General features: G+C 49.2%; 1 protein-coding gene and 2 pseudogenes across 1 annotated transcript in view; 2 read left to right on the top strand and 1 right to left on the bottom strand.

Annotated features, from left to right (window-relative positions):
* Positions 1 to 5,970: 5,970 nt before the first annotated feature.
* The window catches only part of LOC139048564 (uncharacterized), a 15,990-nt gene continuing 3,255 nt past the window's right edge, over positions 5,971 to 18,705 (bottom strand). Inside the window, exons 3-6 of the mRNA XM_070522975.1 lie at positions 17,541 to 17,562; positions 8,344 to 8,441; positions 7,291 to 7,494; positions 5,971 to 6,160 (exon numbers count right to left, since the gene is read on the bottom strand). Of these exons, the coding sequence (XP_070379076.1) occupies positions 6,057 to 6,160; positions 7,291 to 7,494; positions 8,344 to 8,441; positions 17,541 to 17,562 (428 nt within the window). The 3' untranslated portion in view covers positions 5,971 to 6,056. The remainder of the gene's footprint in view (positions 6,161 to 7,290; positions 7,495 to 8,343; positions 8,442 to 17,540; positions 17,563 to 18,705) is intronic.
* On the top strand, positions 9,184 to 11,053 carry LOC139048563 (uncharacterized; annotated as a pseudogene).
* On the top strand, positions 11,668 to 14,707 carry LOC139048562 (uncharacterized; annotated as a pseudogene).

The raw sequence follows: 18,705 nt of genomic DNA, 5'->3' as shown, positions 1-18,705 counted from the left end.
TAACGGCGATAAACTTTTGAATGAATCAATTATATATCTAGACTGAGCTACTGTTTACCTCTTCAGCATGAGGGTATCTCTCCTTGGTTCAGTCACGGCTAAGATTCGCCCAGTGTGAGCGCTTGCTTCTGAATGTCTAACAAAATTGGGCCTCAGCACAATCTGCCATTACCAAGCGCAATTGATCAAAAGAAGGCAAACGAGTGAAGCACAGGCCCGAGCGAAGGCTTACACAGGGCGACTTCGGGACAGCTCCTGCTTTCCTTTACTATGGCTGAAAGCGTGCTATGACGCATCAAAGAGTTTGAGTGCTGCAGCATATTCTAGTTCAAGAGCTAAATAACTTGCACGTACGCCCTATATTATAACCACTACGTTTCACAAAAGTGGTTCAAGAAGTACAAGTCTGAACAATCCTGCATTCGAATTCAAGTATGTCGTTGCCAAATAAGGAGAATAGTGCACTCTCTCTCCTTTCTGTCGGTTTGTCAGACGGTGAGTTGTTTCTAGCCCATTCTTTTTATCACGAACCACTACAACACACATGTTAGTACAGAGCGCGTAATCCTTCGTTCAGCCTGTCGCACCAACAGCCGCGCCCAACAACCTTTCCAGCACAGGTTCCCATAGTTCGAGGATTCGATCTCCTTCCGTACACACACATCGCGGATCGTGTCAGGAGCCACGTCGAACCGTGTGCTTCGTACTTTAAAGCGCGAAACACGTATGCACACAAAATGCCTGGCCGATTAGTCGCACCAGTTTCCACATCCATCCAAGTTTTCAACATTCCCGCTGGTTTCAATGGGGTCTGGCGAACAGAGCAGCTTTTATTTTTGCGGACGCTAAAAATTAAGTACGTACGCACATAAAAGCACGTGCGCGTGCTAGCTGGATCGATCGATCGATCGATTGATTGATTCATTCTTCTTCTTTTAGTGTGAGTGCACTCTGTGTTCCCGTTTAGCACCGCGTAGCCTAAAGTGTCACTCAAGGTCCCGAAGTGCACTCCCCGTAAGTGCACTTAACTTGCCCGCTTGACAGGGGTACAACAGGGAATCGCACCGGCTTGGGCTAATTGCTGCTCCGTTGACTTAGTGTAGCGCACGAATTGAACAAAAACATACCGGGAACAAGCAACACGGACAAGCTCTACAAACTGCACGCGACACTAAGTCGATGGTGTGGTACGACTCGCAATGAGGTTTTAATGCGACAGCGTGAGAGATGGACTGCAACGCACTTAGAAGCTATCCGACTCAACACGTGGGTAAATCCCGAAGGCAGTGCAATCTAACGCAGCGTCTCAAAGCGCCTAGAGTTCACGAGACGAGAATGCGACAAAACGGGCACGCGACGAACGAGCCCAGACAGCCTCAAGATCGACTCTGATGCGAGAGAGGCTTATGCTTCCTATCGTGACCTAATGGTTAGAGCATTGGGCTGTTGGGCTGGAAGACGCGGGTTCGATCCCATCGCTGGCCACGCATTCCTTTGAGGCACTGTATACGCGAACCTCACCCACTATGGAGGTGTATGTACGTTACCGAAAATCCGAGCGAGCTATGCCGAGCGTGCACGCCACTGTGTCACAGTGTGCCCGACACCGCAATGAGTTTGCACGCCGCGATTCGAAACAGAGAAAAGTCGCTTCATTAAACGGGAATTTCGAAGGTCGCCCGTCAGCGCTGGCACGAGCAGCTGTCGAGACGGCTACCGCACTAAGGTTGCAATGTGGGCTTGTTGGTAATGCATCTTCAACGGGAGTATATGGTAGCGCGATTCAAAGATTCTTCTCTTGTCCCGTCTTTGAATCGCGCTACCATACTCCCGTTGAAGGCTGCCGCACGTTGAAAGATGTGGGGCCAGTTAGAGAGACACTAGCGCAGTAAACTGGGCCGCTGTCACACGATGCTTGGACGAGTAATCGCTATGCTGCAAAACGGGGTGCAGATGGCGGACAGTTCTAGAGGATGTTTTGAGAAGCGCGCGACGAGAGCTTTGCTTGCGCTTGTGTGCGTTGAATGTGGCATCCCTGCTCCTACATAAAGCGCATGCCTGTCAAACTTATAAATGTGCCGTCGCATACTTTGACGATGTACGATAGCTAAATTCAGCCCGAATGTTCTACAGCGAAGTTTTGTACGGCTATGGTTCCGGGATTCCTTCGTCTACGCAGCCTAAATCTCAACCAATCACAGCGGGACGCACGCGCCGCTTGCGCCGCTGGTTGCCTTGCAGCACCACGAGATGGCGCTCGCCTCCGCGCATCCGGCAGTGGCGGCGCCGGCGGTGCGGGGAAAGAAAGAGAACCTGAAAGCTCGGCTTCGCGCATAGCGTTCGCCGCGAGCGTTTCCCGGTAAAGATTACAGCTGCACAAGCGGCGTTTGCCGGGAAGTGTAGCTCGCGAAGCAAGGAGTGACGTCAGTACACTTTCGCGCGTAAAAGAAGAGGCCGCCAAGGAGCTGATTGTATTCGTGTTGTGATAGCGCTATGGAAAGGTCAGGCAAAGTTGGTACTCCCGAAATGCAGCGTGAACACGGTGAGCGGCAACGGGAACAGCAACGTCAATATGAGCAACAGCGTCGTGCTAATGATAGGCAGGACGCTGCGGTTCCTGCCCAAATCGAGCTAGGCACACCTATAGGACACCTGAACAACAGCGTGAATACGATTAACGACGAGAGGAACAGCAATGTCAGTGTGCACAACGGTGTCGTGTTCAGGTTCGGCACACCCCAGTTCAAGGCTACGTCACACTGGTATATCTGATCAGGTGATACCACAGCTTCAATGAGAAAGCACCTTCCTAGTGTGGGTTGAAGCGTACTTCCCCGCATTTTGTCACTGCTTATCGTGACGGGCTGAAGTAAGTGTTTTGTTTGCCACGAGGCGAGGCTGCAAGTGGGGAAGAGTATGTGGCCTAATCATGATGACGACAGCGAAAGATGTTATTCACGCAGCCGCCGTCCGGCTTGTTCCGTCACCGTCACCACGGTGGCTAGTTACGGTTACTGCAACCAGTTCCCGTCAGGGGACATCGTTCTGTCGGTCGTTGCACCTACAAAAAAAAAAAGCTGGACGCCTACGAGCTTGGGAGCATGTATCAACGTTGCCTGCGTACTGTTTTTGAGGAAAACCTCGTCGAAAATGGCGTTCTCCTTTTGCGGAAACCAGTTTTCGTGACGGTGACGCAACGGGACGAATGACGGTTGTGTGAATGAGGCCTAGCGAGAAGGAGGGACACACAGACACATAGAGCCCTGTTGTGGTTTTAAGGCGTTGCACAAGTGAAATAGTACGTGCAGGTTAAAGAAGCTAAAAATGTCGGAGATATCGCTCGCGAGCACATAGCAAAAGATGCGACGAATCTACTTCGACCGCGACTCCTTTTGAAGTCGACGGTATACTCGTCCAACCATCAATACCCGTATTGGCAGTACAACAGCAATCAATGGAGCAAACACCTGGGGTAGCTCATTGGTTTGTCAAGCCTCAAGGACTGCAAAATGAAAGTATTGCGTGGAGTGCCCCCGTGGCGACGTCAGCCTCCACCCGAGAGTCTTGCGTCATCCGCCTCCTTTCTGTGATGCTGCCCTGGAAGCCCAATGTTTGAGGCCCGCCCGCTTCATTCCTAAGCGCCTTTAACCCTAACCAGGCCTAATAGTCTTTCCGTGTGTAGTTAATCTGCACGACCCTGCCGGCATATGCTTGTTCGTTGCGGAATGCAACGTGCAATAAAACTTACCTCGTAAGACGACAGAAATTCTTCAGTGGAGCAGATGGGGGTTTGAAGAAGACCAGTGGGCTTCACGTCAAGACGCCTACCTTATTGATTCTTTCATAAAGTTTCTTCTTCTTCTTGAAGAGAGCCGATCGTAGTGATGATGATGATCTCTGAAAAAATGATACAGGCCCCTTGTTGAGCAATAGGCAGAGAATAGGATGGCAGTACTGGGAAAAAAAGATAAAGGAAAATACAAAGTAAACCCATCAGAGGTGCAAGAGAATGAATTTAATTTGGAAGAGATGGCCCCTTGGTCGATGCTGGAGTGTGAGCATGCGAAATATTTGTTTAATTTTTTAGCAGTCACCATTGGAAAACTAAAAGAACGAAATAAGGGGAAAGTAAACAGGTATTGTGATAAAAGAGGTGATGAGATTTTGAAAACAAATTTGCGGACAGCTTTTTTCAAAATGCAAATTTTTGAATTGTAGGGAAGAGGAAGAAATCGTTGAGGAATGTGGTAGGACAAATAAAGTAAAAAGCAGTCACTAAGTCATGTTCTTATTTTCCATGGGTAGTCAGAGCTGGCCCTAGAGACATTATAATGGCTGAAGCCCAGTATCGAAGCCTCAGGGAATAGTACAAGAGGGCTGCGTAATAAGTGAATAAGTGAATAAGAACTCGTTACTTGACTTTGCTTACGTAGTTACTTACTTTCTTAATTGCTTTACTTACTTACCTTACCACTAAATGTAAGGTAAGTAAATGGAAGCAAGGTATTTACTTATGCCCCTGCCTTACCTTTAAAGGTAAACAAGGAATTACTTCAACTTAATTTTTTTACGTTACTTTTCACTCTTAATTTACTTTTAGTTTAGTTTATATTACCTATTTTACTTATTTAACTCGCTTTATTTAGTTTTACTTTTACTTATCTTAATTTACTTCCATTACTTTACTTTCTTCTTTTACTTACATTATTTACTTACCTTACGTAGTTACTTTAACCTTTTTGTAAACTTACCTAAAGTTACTTTTATTTATGCAGGGGGGGCTCTTACGTAACATACTTTACTTAACTTTAATACACAACCTAATTTTACTTATTTTACTTACTTTACTTACTTCACATGTTTCACTTTATTAACTTTACTTACTTACCGTCTTTCGTTACTTTATTTACTTTCCTTAATTATTTGCTTGCTTACTTATTTACTTTAGGTAGTTTACTTACTTTTTTAAACATACTTATCTTACTTTTTCCTTTACTATTTTTTAAATTACTTTCTAAAAGTAGTCAAGAGCAGTTTTACGCCCTTCATGCTGGTGCACTTGTGTTACGCAATGAACATAAGTCGAATAATAAAACAGAATATCTCAACACAAGTGGCACTAAGTACAACAAAATTGACTTATTATAACGCAGAAGTCAGATAATGAGCAAATGGTAGAGCTGAATACATCAAGATTATGACGCAAGAAATTTTTAACTTACTTTTACATTTCTTACTTTTACTGACTTATACATTTACTTACTTTTGCTTACTTTTACTTTTTACTTAACCTTCTTTGCTTATTAAAGTTTAGTTAATTTTATTTTAATTCTTAGATTCTTTACTTCACTTACCTTACCTACTTAACTTACGTTCTTCACAGAGTTTACTCGCTTACTTACCTTCTTTCTTAACTTACTTCACCTAATTAACTTACTTCAATTACTCTACTTACTTTAATTTACTTAAATTAGACACATTTGTCACTTTTCCTTTTACTTAACCTTACTTTTACTTTTATGTAGGTGTTTTGCAAAACTTTACTTTTTAGTTTCACTTTTACTTACTTTTACATCTACTTACTTAACTTACTTTACTTACTTTACTACTTCTCGCAACACTCCTTGTTTTACTTAGTTACTTTTTTACTTTCTTTCCTTACTTTACTTACTTCCTTTCCTTAATTTCTTTGCTTACTTAACATACTACGTTACTCCCCTTATTTACGTTCTCTATTTACTTTCTTTAACTTACTTTACAAAAAACTTAATTTTACTTACTTCACTTACTTTATTGCCTTATCTTTACTTGCTTAACTTTAGTAACTTATTTTAGGCTTGTAGCGCAGCTCGGAAGAGCAAAAAAGGAATAAGGTAGGGGTAATCAAAGGGAACGGGAAACAGAGTGAGCCTAAAACAGTCATGACATACCAACTCGCCCAAACTGCTACGCTTTTGACCTTCATTTAGTAACTTAATTTATTTGTGGTCGAGGAGGAAAGTGTAGAGGCTGTTGGTGTAAGTCGCCTTGTCGGTGAGGAGGTTGCGGCCTCCTTTTTACAGCGACTCGAAGATGTAGTCGCACAGCGAGTCCGGCGGGAAGTGCAGAGTCGTGAGAATCCTATCGCCCATGGTACACACCACGCGCTGCTTGTCGATTGCTGCGCAGGAAGTGTTCGTAAGGAAAACACAGCAACGGGCATCTTCCAGACGTAAATTTAAACACTATACACAGCTTGTCTAAGCTTCTTGCCCTTCAGTGCATCAATTTTGACTTATTTTTCCTGTAGGCGGCTTAGAGAAGTCCTGCGATGGTATCGTCGGGGTGTCACTTGAGGAGATAGTTTCGCTTTCATGAGATTTCACGTGACTAACACAGCGCTGCTATTATAAACATTGTCAGAATTCCGGCTAGCTGTCCCATTCGCCATCTTGCGAGCCGTGATTGGCTCAAAGCGCTGCTACAGCTTTTTGTCATTGGCTCGAAACTCCAGCATCACAGAATTTGAGACGCCGCGGCGCCTGGTGCTAGTCGCGCAAAGCTTCGGAAAAGTGAAATTATCTCCAGAAGCGATCACCAGGGTATACAAGCCCTGGAGACAAGGCGACTACTTCAAGGTATAACTTATAAACAAGCGTAAGTGTGGACAAGCTTCTTATAGGCTGCATTGCCTTCCCATAGGCAATATAGTATGAAGCTTACAGAAGCTCTAGAAACAAGAGCCAAAGCTCATCGTGTAGACCTTATAAGCATAATATTAGAAAGTCTGTAGATCATCAGCAGACTTCGCTTTGATTTCACTGCAGTTTGTGGTCTTTTGATTTTGTCTATGTCATGTAAAGAACAATTCTGCAGTCGCAAGTCGATGCTCAACTACCGTTTGCTGAGTGGAATTTCGCTCTCTCAAGATAGATGAAATCCACTCTTGAATCGTAAACACTCTCCAATCAAATCTTTAGCAACTAATGCGGTATGTGTTTTTTTTTCTCACCGGTTAAGATCCGCGGGGGATCTCACAAAGCAGTATTTGAGTTCTAGGCCTCCACATCGACGCAGATGTTGATGCAGCAGCATGAATTCGCAACTTCACTCGCACCTGGCGTCAGATACTCTACCCAGTCCACCGCATCGCTTCCAAAAGCGGAGGCAGTGAGGAGCGGACTCTCCTTCGTCTCGTGACTGCTCTACTGATCTCACGAGTTGTGTGAGACTATGACTTCTACAGTCTGACACAAAAGCAACGAAAAAAAAAACTCGAATCTCTCATCCACGAAGCCATGAGGATCTTGCCTTCATCATATATGGACGGTGTGCCAGGGGGCGCTGTGGGGCCCATAGCTGGCACTACGGGCGGCGTCTTCGTGACAACAGACGCCGGCATCCTCGGTGTGGTCGGCGCCATGGGAATAGGCACTGCATCAGGCGGAGAACTGCCAGAAGAAGAACCGCCGAGATCCGGGAAGTCGACCTCTTCCAGTTCGAAGGGAGCGTCTTCTGCGAGCGCCATGCATGGTTATGTTGATGTAAATTAAACGTTCCTTAAAGAAATGGTCAGAGAGGGTCGCTTGCTGAAACCGATGTAAGGAAAGCGTGTTACAGCATTAACTTTGCAACCGCACTGCTTATACGCTCCAAACTTTGATATCGTTGTGCCGAGGGAGGAAGCCGTCACTCTGAGATTGGTGTGTCGTGGACGCAGATGACGCCTTTGTCGCGCCACGCCTGAAGCAGTCGCCGCTAAACTTTAGCCTCGCGAGCAGCGTTGAGGGAGGCGCAGCTCGCCTGCTCGTTTCTCGTCCGCGCAGGAATGGTCGCGTTTGAGAGCACCCACTACGGTCATAGAATAGTGTACCTTGTCGAACTCAAACTGGTGTTCGTGAAGAGTCGTAAGGGCAGCAAACATGCAATACGTTGCAGAAAAGTGAACCATGCACGGCATGTGACGACCTGTATCGACAATGTGTCCTACAATGTATCGCACAGCGTGCATCAGAGTTTGCCGGATTCGACGTTTGTATGTTCTTATGCATGTCTGTCAACTTGGCATGCCGTGATCAGCATTGCTGGCGTCCTTACATAATTTATCTATCTCTCCTAGATGAAACACATTTTATTCAACTTGTTCCAGCAGTTCTCAAATAACAGTAGTTCTGCATGTAAAGTGCGTTTGAATGGAGAACTCGTAGTTGTCACAGAGCTTCCTCTCATGACGTCATCGCAGCGAGAGAGAAAGAGAACGAGCGGGACAGAGGACGACAGATTTGGTGTGTTAGTAGCCTGTATTTAAGTCAGCGCACGTAGAAACTCCGCAAGAAACTCGTGAACGAGGGAAAGGGGGCTCACCATAGGTCTCCAGGAATGCCAGTGTGGTGCCTGAAATTCCGATCAGAAGCATCATGGCGGTGCACAGCCCCATCTCGATCAGCCACAAGCTGACTCCTCTGCGCAAATAAAATAAAGTAAGGAATATCAAAGCAGGTCACGCGGTCGCACGCGTAAGAAGGTGACATTGACGAAGGAAACTAAGTGGCGCATTCTGCCACAACAACGTGGTCACGTGGTTGCCACAGTGCCAGGCAGGCCGAGACGTTCACTGTTGAGTTTAACGTTCGGAAATAGCACAGTGGGTTCGGAGAAATGCCGTATATTGGAGGGCTCCAGATTATTTTTTCAGTCTACGGACACACACACACACACACACACACACACACACACACACACACACACACACACACACACACACACACACACACAAATACACAACCACAAAGGTGTGTATATATATATATATATATATATATATATATATATATATACACATATAGTCACGGCTCACTTGAGACAAGAGCGGAGAGCGTTATTTTAATCTTGACAATTAGAAGGAGAAGAAGAAGACGACTGCGAAAGAGCCGGGCTTCTCGTCGGCTCCTGCTATTATGCCAATTAACGCAGTGTTAATTTACAGTTACCGCGATATAATTGGTACCGAAGTGTGCGCGAAGGTGCGAGACATCGACCAGTACCAGTTTTGACCAAGCGGTACGTGATTCTCTCGATTTACGAGGACTTTTTCTGTTGCGGTGCGGACTTTTCGCTAAGCCTAACGTAGGCCTCCCACGAGTACGGCCACCGGTGGCGACGGGCCCGGCCGCAAGGCCTTGCCCGGCGACAAGTGCAACCAAGATGGCGTCCGAAATGGAAGTGGCCACGTCAATGGGAGACAACATGGCGTCAGCACCGAGCATTGGCAGTCTCGGAGGGCGCACTTGCATTGAAGTTCGCGGAGAGGGCATTACACCAGAAGAAGCCGAAGGCTGGTCGACCTCCGGCAAGCGCGTCAAGCAGATTATGGCCGGCAAGGAAAACGGTGAGTCCGCCGCCATTACTCGCCAGTCTAGACTCAAGACTAGGGCCACCTTTGCAAAGAGAGTTGCAGCCTCGGTAACGAAAGCGGCGAGGATGCCGACAGACATGCCGAAAGAAGACACCAAGATAGTCATGAGACCACGTGGAGGTCTCAATGTAGCGAGAACTGAGGTTTCAATAATTATGTCGGCCGTCATGACGGCGGCTCGAGTAACGAAGGAAGAAGCCAAAGCAGACACCATCTGCACGAACGCGCAGCAAAACATCATCGTGGTCAGCAGCCCGGACGAGAGGCGTGCCACGCTATACTCTAAGGTCAAAGCCCTTAACATAGGAGGCAGGACATTCGAAGTCAGCGCCTACCGAACGGCGCCGGACGGCACGGTCAAGGGAGTCATCCGAGGCATAGCCGTAGACGACTCCCCGGAGGAGATAGCCGAAAACATCGTGAACCCGTGCAACCCCCTAGCGGTGGAGGCGCACAGAATCGGCAATACAACCACGGTGATAGTACTCTTCGCAGGACAGAAAGTACCGAACTACGTCAAGTATGGCTCGATATTAGTCAGGTGCGGGCTTTACCGCAAGCACTTTGACGTGTGCAGGCAATGCGGCAAGGTCGGCCATAGAAGAGACGTATGCCCGAATCCTGACACCAGAGTGTGCTTCGGCTGCGGAATCGTGAATCCCAGCGAGGATCACAAACGCGAATGCAAGCCCAAGTGCAAGCTCTGCGGGGGACAGCATCCAACGGGCGAGAGGGAATGCAAAAACAAGTACAAGATACCGTACGTGGTCAAAAAACGGCAATGGGAACGCAAGATGGAAGCCATGCAGCAACAACCAGATCCGGAAAGCTTTCCGCCGCTGCGAGCGCCGTCTGCCGATAGACTCCGCGGGGAATCGAGGCAGCGCGACAGCAGCCGCAAGAGGGACAACAGCAACGGAGGCAGGAGCGCCAGCCGCCACAGACCGTCGCAGTCGCAGTCGAGGGAGAGAGTCGCCTGGGCCGACGCAGTCAAGGCAAACATGGCAGAGAAGAGACAACCACCAGCGCAAAACGCCGCGTAGACGATCCAAGAAGAGAACGGGATGGTAAAAGCCCTGAGAGACGAGAACGAGATGCTAAAGCGGAGAATCGCCGAACAGGACGCCACCATCAAGGAAATCAACGAGAAGCTAACGACATTAATTGCGTTGCAGCAACAGCAACAGCTGCTGCCGAAGCCCGCACAAGAGAGGAAACAAGAAGAGATAACCGAGGACGAACCAGAGGTCGAGGTGGACCCGAGAGCCACGAAAGAGGCGGGACCGGCTCCCAAGAGGAGAGCCATAGAGGGCGCCAAGGAACGAAAGATAATGGAGAGAATCGAAAAACAGGACGACAGACTCGACCGTCTTGAGGCGACAAGCAAGGTAACCAACGAACGCCTCACTGGGCTAGCGCAAACAGTTCAGCAGATGACAACAAACATACAGAGCACGATCCAGAACATGATGGCGCAGATGCAAGCACAGCTGCAGACGCAGATACAGACACAAATACAAGGTATGGAAGCACAGATCATCGCCAAACTGCAGCAATCATGGACGGGACCGCACGTACAGCAGCATCCACACCACCAGTGAGAGACCTCTTGGTCTGGCACTGGAACTGCAATGGCTTTACCGGCAAGAGAGCGGTGCTGCAGCAACACTTGCAGCAACTAACGAGGAAACCAGACGTCATAATGATTCAAGAAACACACAGCGAAGGAACGCCGAGACTGCCGGGCTACCGGTCGCACGACAGCCCGCCGAGCAAAAGGGACACGTCCAAGGGCAAGGGCAGAGGGGTCTGCACCTTCGTTAGGAAAGGGATCACCTTCATGGAACACGAAACGATCGGCAGAAGCGCCATCGAACACTGCACGGTGGAAGTAATCACGGGAAAGAGGAGGAAGGAGAGCACTTTCCTGGTGAACGTCTACAGCAATCCGTCCCACGGACAACAGAAATTCAAGGCACTCTTCCACAAAGCGAGTTCAGTCGCGGGGAGCAATACGCTCGTAGTGTGCGGAGACTTTAACGCTCCGAGCCAAGACTGGGGCTACCACAGAACGACGGTCAAGGGGAGAGAGCTGATGCAAGACGCCACCGAAGTGGGACTTAACCTAATCACGGATCCGGCCTTTCCCACCAGGATCGGTACATCGGTTACGAGAGACACCACTCCGGACCTTACCTTCGTCAAAACTGACGGAGGATCGAGAGAAGCAACATGGAGAAACACAGGCCAAGAGCTGGGCAGCGATCACTACATCGTAGAGGTCGTCGTACCGCTCGAAGGCCAAGGCAACAGCGGCATAAGGAAGCATCGCATTACGGACTGGGACGCCTTTCGAAAGGCGCTACCCGCGGTGCAACTGGACATTACAGACATCGAGCAATGGGCGGCCAACGTCGTTGAGACGACGGAAGGAGCCACCAGAGAGCTGGAGACGGACGAACGGATAGACAAGATGGACAGTCGGCTGGCCCACCTGATAGAAGCCAAGCAGTCCATAAAGGCGAGGTGGCAGAAGCGACGAACCAACCGAAGTCTAAGGAAGAAGATCGCCGAGCTCAACAGGCAGATCGAGGTCCACTGCAGGGTGCTATGCACCCAACAGTGGAACGAGGCCTGCAACGAAGCCGACGGACAGATGCACAAGGGCAAGACGTGGAACATGCTGCGGCACCTCCTCGACGAAACCAAGACCAAGGGCCACCAACAAAACAACCTGGCCAGGATCCTACACAAGGCGATCTGCGAACACGGGGAGGACGAGGTCAAGAGGCGCTTGGACGCCAAGTACCTACCGACCACCCCCACGGAAAGACACCCAGATTACCAAGGCAACGAGAACGAGACGCTAGACCGAGACATCCAGACGTGGGAAGTCAGAGTTGCCCTGCAGTATCTCAATGGCAGGTCCGCCGCGGGTCCCGATCGAGTGACCAACAGAGCGCTCAAGAACCTCAACGAAGCGGCCATCGAAGCGCTCACGAACTTCTACAACAAGTGCTGGCAAGAAGGAAGGCTGCCCAAGCAATGGAAAGCAGCCAAGACGATCCTCATCCCCAAGCCTGGCAAGCCGCCCAACATAGAGAACCTCAGGCCGATCTCGCTGACTTCGTGCGTGGGAAAGGTCCTCGAGCACGTTCTCATGAACAGGTGGCAGCGTTACCTGGAAGAATCGGAGCTTTACCCAAATTCCATCATCGGGTTTCGTAAGAAGCTCGGGGCGCAAGACGCCATGATCTTACTGAAGAACGAGATCATCGACGATACGACGGGCACCAATGACAACAGAGCCATACTCGGGCTGGACTTGCAGAGCGCCTTCGATAAAGTGAGGCACTCGGCTATCTTGGCCCAAGTATCCAGGCTAAACATGGGCAGAAGGACTTACCAGTACATCAAAGACTTCTTGACGGAACGGACCACCGAAATCTGCGCGGGAGACCTGAAGCTCGAAGAGAAGAAGCTGGGCAGCGTGGGAACTCCGCAGGGCTCGGTGATCTCCCCGCTACTCTTCAACCTCGTGATGATCGGGGTGGCCAACCGGCTAAAAAGAGTAGCGGGAGTCCGGCACACCATCTACGCCGACGACGTTACGCTATGGGTACCGGGAGGAAGCGACGGACACATCGAGACAACGCTGCAAGAAGCGGTGAACGCCATCGCGGAACAGCTGGGCGGGTCTGGACTCGTTTGCTCTCCGGCCAAGTCAGAACTGCTGGTGATTCCACCGACAGGAGCGGGCAGGAAAAGAAAGAATATGGAAGCCAAGTACGAGCGTCCCAAGATTACGATCAAGACAGCGGGAGGACAGGTAATACCGGAGGTCGAGAAGATTCGAGTGCTCGGGCTGCTCATCCAGCGAAACCGTGTTAACGGTGAAACGGTCAACAAGCTCGTGGGCAAAGCGGCCGCGGCAATGAGACTCATCAAGAGGGTGTCCAACAGAAGAGCGGGGATGAAGGAGGACAGCCTGACTAGGCTCGTTCAATCCTTCGCAGTTAGCCACATAACGTACGTTGCCGGCTTCCACAACTGGAGGCCGAGCGAACGTAAGAAGATAGACGCCACCATACGCAAGGCGTATAAGGCGGCACTCGGCCTCCTCGGGAGCACGAGTACCGAAAAATTCATGGCGCTGGGAGTCCACAACACGCTGGACGAAATAGCCGAAGCACAGAGAACGGCGCAACTCGAGCGTCTCTCTGAAACGAGAACCGGAAGACAGATACTGCGGGACCTTGGCCTCGAGCCGAGGGAAGGCAACCAGCAGGAAGACGTACCTATACCGGATAGCATCAACAGAAAGCTCAGGGTCTACCCGATCCCGAGGAACGTGAACCCCGAGCACAACAAGGAGCGGAGGTTGGTGAGGGCCAGGGCTCTCGTGGACCTCCACGCCAGAGAAGAAGGCGCCGTCTACGTGGACGCGGCGGAGTATCGAGGGAGCAGCGACGCATACGCGGTGGTGGCTGTCGGGGCATCGACGGGTGCAACGAAGACCGCGGCGAGCGTCCGGACTCGAGAGGCCCACCGAGCGGAGGAGGTGGCCATCGCCTTGGCCATCTCCGACCCCGGATGCACTACAGTGTTGTGTGACTCTAGAACGGCAGTGAAGAACTACGCCAAGGGTAGGGTATGTAGTGAGGCCGCGCGCATACTGCGCAATGCCGAACACATCGAACACAAAAGAGCTGTGGTGATCAAGTGGTTTCCGGCCCATATGGGCAGTGACGTGTCGGAACGCGGGAACGTGAACCACAACGAGACGGCCAACTCAGCCGCGCGAGGACTAACCAACCGCGCAGCTGCAAGCACGGCCGACTCGGAGTGTTGGTCGTGGTGCAGTGCCAAGGACAAGATGACCACCTTCAACGAAATAGTGAAGTGGTACAGACTTAACAGACAGACTATGCCGCCACCTCACCCGGGGCTTACCCGGAAGGAGGCAGTGCTATACAGGCAATTACAGACGGGGTCGCTGCTCACCCCGGTGCTAGCTAAGCACGTGTGTCCGAGCGTGTACGCAAGTGACGTGTGTAGACTGTGCTCTAAGGAGAGAGCCACCGCGGCCCACATCCTTTGGGACTGTAGTATAAATCCGCGAGAAGCCAGCGAGAAGACAACGATCCCGCCGCAGCTAGAGGCTGCAACGAGTAGCTATGACCAAGAGACACAACTCAAGGCCGTCCAGCAGGTCTCGGCAGCTCTAGAGAGGCAGCGACCGCGCGAAACCGAGGAGAAGGGAGCAGCACCCCCAGGAAGGGGGCGGCGACCCTCTCGGATCCCCGGAAGTAGCGAGACACGCAGACCTCGAGGAGCACAATGCACGAGACTGACGTAGTGGCCGCGTCGCGGTGAAAGCTTGTCCTCCCTGCGTGGAGGGAGCCTAACCGACTCTGCAGGCAGTTTCACTAAAGTTGTTCTCTCTCTCTCTCTCTCGACAATTAGAACAAGTGTTCAGTCTTCGCTTCTCTAGCACGCTCGCTTGCACACACGAGGTCGTCGTCCTCGTCGTCATCGTGGTTGGGCACAGATGGCGTCGCGTATATATATATATATATGTATATATATATATATATATATATATATATATATATATATATATATATATATATATATATATATATATATATATATATATATATATATTGCACGGGTGTTGCCCGATTCCGTAGACAGTGGCGGCATCTGTTAGCGGTCGGCATGCTATGAGCAGGCAGCACGAGGTTTCTTGAACTTTACTCCCTTCGGAATGCAGCCGCCGCAGCAAGGTATCGAAGCTACGAAACAATCTGGCAACAGCGTCGCCGCTCACGCGCCTGCAAGCAAGTACTTCGGTATTCTTCTTACAGCAACCCTATCATGGTCTGTCCAAACCAAGCAAAAGAATAACAGCTAACGCACGCTCGGTGATCTAGAACGTAACCTTGCACGTGTCTTCGATGGATGATGTTGTTGTTGATGATGTTGTTGATGATGATGATGATGATGATGAGATTGTTGTTGATGATGGTGATGATGATGATGTTGTTGTTGTTGTAGTTGTTGTTAACGCGAAGCTTTCGCAACCTCTTTTCCCGATTTTCTGGGCGCGGCTACCTGCTGTTGTGGTCTAGGTCGCACTCACCGCTTGGTTTTTATGCGAAGCATACTAGCCGCACAACCACGCTCTTCCTTGCTGCGCCGCGCACGGCCGCGTAGCTACCATTGAGGGTATGAGCCATTGTTCATTGCTGCGCGTCTCATATGTAGGTCTATTCTCTTTTAAGTTTGCTATGTTTGTTATTTTTATGCGTTGCATATTGCGATCACTCAGTTCAGCCCTTGGGCGCGGCCGGGCAGCCACCATTGACCTTTAGCGCAACCACGTGACGTGACGTCACGACAGCCGGAGGAAAAGCTGGGCCCCATCTCGCGCAATATGCAACGCATTCTTGGCTTAACCAAGCTAAGCCTGGCCATTTTTATGCGAAGCATACTAGCCGCACAACCACTCTTCCTTGCTGCGCCGCGCGCGGCCGCGTAGCTACCATATGACGTCATAACAGCTGCAAAAGCGGAGGCTCAACTCGCGCGCTCGCTTGCGGCCGCGTAGCTACATAGCCGGGTCTCAGCTCGTGCGCTCGCCTGCATGAGTTGTTTCTTCGTCTAGCCGAACCAAATATAGCCAAGCAACAGCAGTTCACCAGGCTAAACAGTGGTTTAACAACTAAAATAAAGGCTAGTATGCTTCGCATCCTGGGCTTAAGCTTAGCTAAGTCACAGCCATTTTTTTGTGCAACACCAACAGATGTCGCTCGCCTCCGCGCTTCCCGCGGGCGTGAACGCAAAGTCAGAGCAACTGAGACGATCTCGTGGATGGCGGAAATGGAAAGGATGCCTGCTTTGAGTAACTACCGAAGAGGAAGGAACGCAATCAGGAAAGAAACATATTGTGATCATAACTCTTTACTTTTCGAAGCGAGATGAGGATACCTCAGAACACTTACTTATAAAGCAACATACAACAAGGAATGAGCATGCGCATACTGCGGTAGACCTATGGAAACGATGGAACACGTTTTATTAGAAGTGAACATGTCTACCGAGCGATCGTTTTAGGCTCCTCTGGCCTCCTGGAAGCCCTTGGGTTCAGCGATAGCAGGAGAAAAGGAAACATGTCCACCATAGAGATTAGTAGGAGGCGATTGAAATGTTGGTGGCATTAAAATAATGAGATCACAGACAACGGAGGCGTGCAAGAAAAGAGTTCCCTATAGTGGTTAAGAAAACTTGGTGCTTGGAATTCAGTTTTTTTGCTTTGTTCTCTGTTCTATATAGGCAGGACCTTAGGTAGGATGACAACAAGAGCCTGCTAGTGCAATCCACCCCCCCGTTTCCGAGGAGACGCTGATAGCATCCATCCATCCGTTCCTGCCGGCGCCGCCGCGGCAGCATTTCACAATTTGGGCGTATGGCTTGCTTGCTCATGCGAGGAAAATACATTTGCTGGACTCTGGAGGTCGTGTGCTGGGCTGTGGTAGCGCAAACATTACAAATGTTCATAGCCTGAAGAGAGCGCTTCGAGCTGGCCCCTCTGCCGACAGCCTATTTAGCACTATTTAACAGCACTATTCAACATTACTATATATATATGATTGTATAACTAGCTTTTTATATCTTTCTTTGTAAACAATTGAGCCCTCCTTATGCAAGAGTCATTGCGCAGCCTGTGAGATATATGGATGAAGGCAATTATTTAACGTTGAATGCGTTGTTACGTATAAATAAACAGTATTCGCATCAGTGTTGCTCTACAGCGATGAACTCATTCCTGTCCGCCTTTCAGTAAGTTAGGATTCTTGAGGCCCGTCTGATCATGTTCCCTGCGCGTTTTCCTTCACTGTTCCACATCCTATTAAGAGCCCCCGTACAGAATTCATGGTGGAAAGCACCTTATAGTCAGGTTCAATACAATGGTGATGAAGTTATTTCATGGATCCTTCAGAGCATGCACCCTAACAGATTTGAAAGTGTACTAACACAATTCAGCTGCTCCAGCAACCAACATTCCGACGCATTGCAAAGACGGATCGGACGGTTTGGGAACATACGTGTTGACCACAATACGATAAATGGGGTTACTTACGACGGCTGGGCCTCCACAGGTCCTGCGAGAAGAAAAGGCAAGAAAAACAAAGCGGTTAGTTTGGGTAGCATACGTGCCATGCCTTTCCCACCAAAAAAATCATATGAAAAACAAACATCGTACATAGTTAGAACCGTGCATTCAGTAGCGCTATCTGGCGCACAAGTCTTTATCTGCACGATACAAGCACACGTGAAAACGGATCGCGTAGAGTACAGCAAATTCGAGAAGGAAACATTTAATCGCAGAAGTGCAGAAGAGTTCGATTTATTGTTCCCGGGTGATTGAGCAAGGGATTAAAGCGGGTCGGCTGGTATTTGATTACTACTGGACTTGAAGAATCAATGAAAAAAAAAGAACATAAACTGAGACAAATGAACGGATAAGGACGTGCGTTCACCGTGTACACCTGCACTTGTAGTCAGCCTGTTTGAGTATTCTGCCACGGTAATTTCACGATTCCACAGTGACGAAGAGGTCGAATGATGGTCCTCATATAGCGCAAAATAAGCGTTCTATTTCGAGTTGGTACCTGTTTGTATAGGTCCAAATGCATATTGCTACAGCTCTGTCGCACTTACACGGGAAACGCATAAACGCCGGGCTTAAGTGACTCTTTAATACCCTTCCTTTAGTTACTGTAAATATTTGTCTCACGACTACTCGAAATATCTTGTTCAATCGAACCCGATGTTGAGAACAATCCTTTTGGCTACGCCAGGCAAGCTTTGAGAGAACTTCCGTGCCCTTTGAAGAACTCATTGAAACTCGTGGACAACAAGGTTAGGATGCTCCCCTGCATTAAAAAGAGCTGCGCTTGCATGAAGCAGCAGCAGACGATGATGGTAATAGTGATCATAATCATCACCATGATCGTCACCCCAGCAGCAGACGATGATTGTGATCAAGGAGATCATTTTTATGGTTATTGGCTGCTCCTCTGTCACTGTCGATGATTACCATCAACATCCTGACCGTCATGAGTTCATAATTTTTCAGCTATCAACTATCATAATTTTTTTCTCTGCTCCTTTTATTCTTGGCTGTTTGATGTATTTTCATAGCTGGCTTCCTATTCAATACGTCTATTATCCTTAAAGTCAGTAGCCTCGGCAAGGACATCGTAATTGATCTCAGGATGGATACCGCGAGAGGTTTGCCTGTC

The sequence above is a fragment of the Dermacentor albipictus genome, chromosome 8 (genome assembly GCF_038994185.2).
Source record: "Dermacentor albipictus isolate Rhodes 1998 colony chromosome 8, USDA_Dalb.pri_finalv2, whole genome shotgun sequence".
Classification (NCBI taxonomy): domain Eukaryota; kingdom Metazoa; phylum Arthropoda; class Arachnida; order Ixodida; family Ixodidae; genus Dermacentor; species Dermacentor albipictus.
Note: the sequence above shows the minus strand (reverse complement) of the source record. Positions and strands in the feature narration are given on the sequence as shown.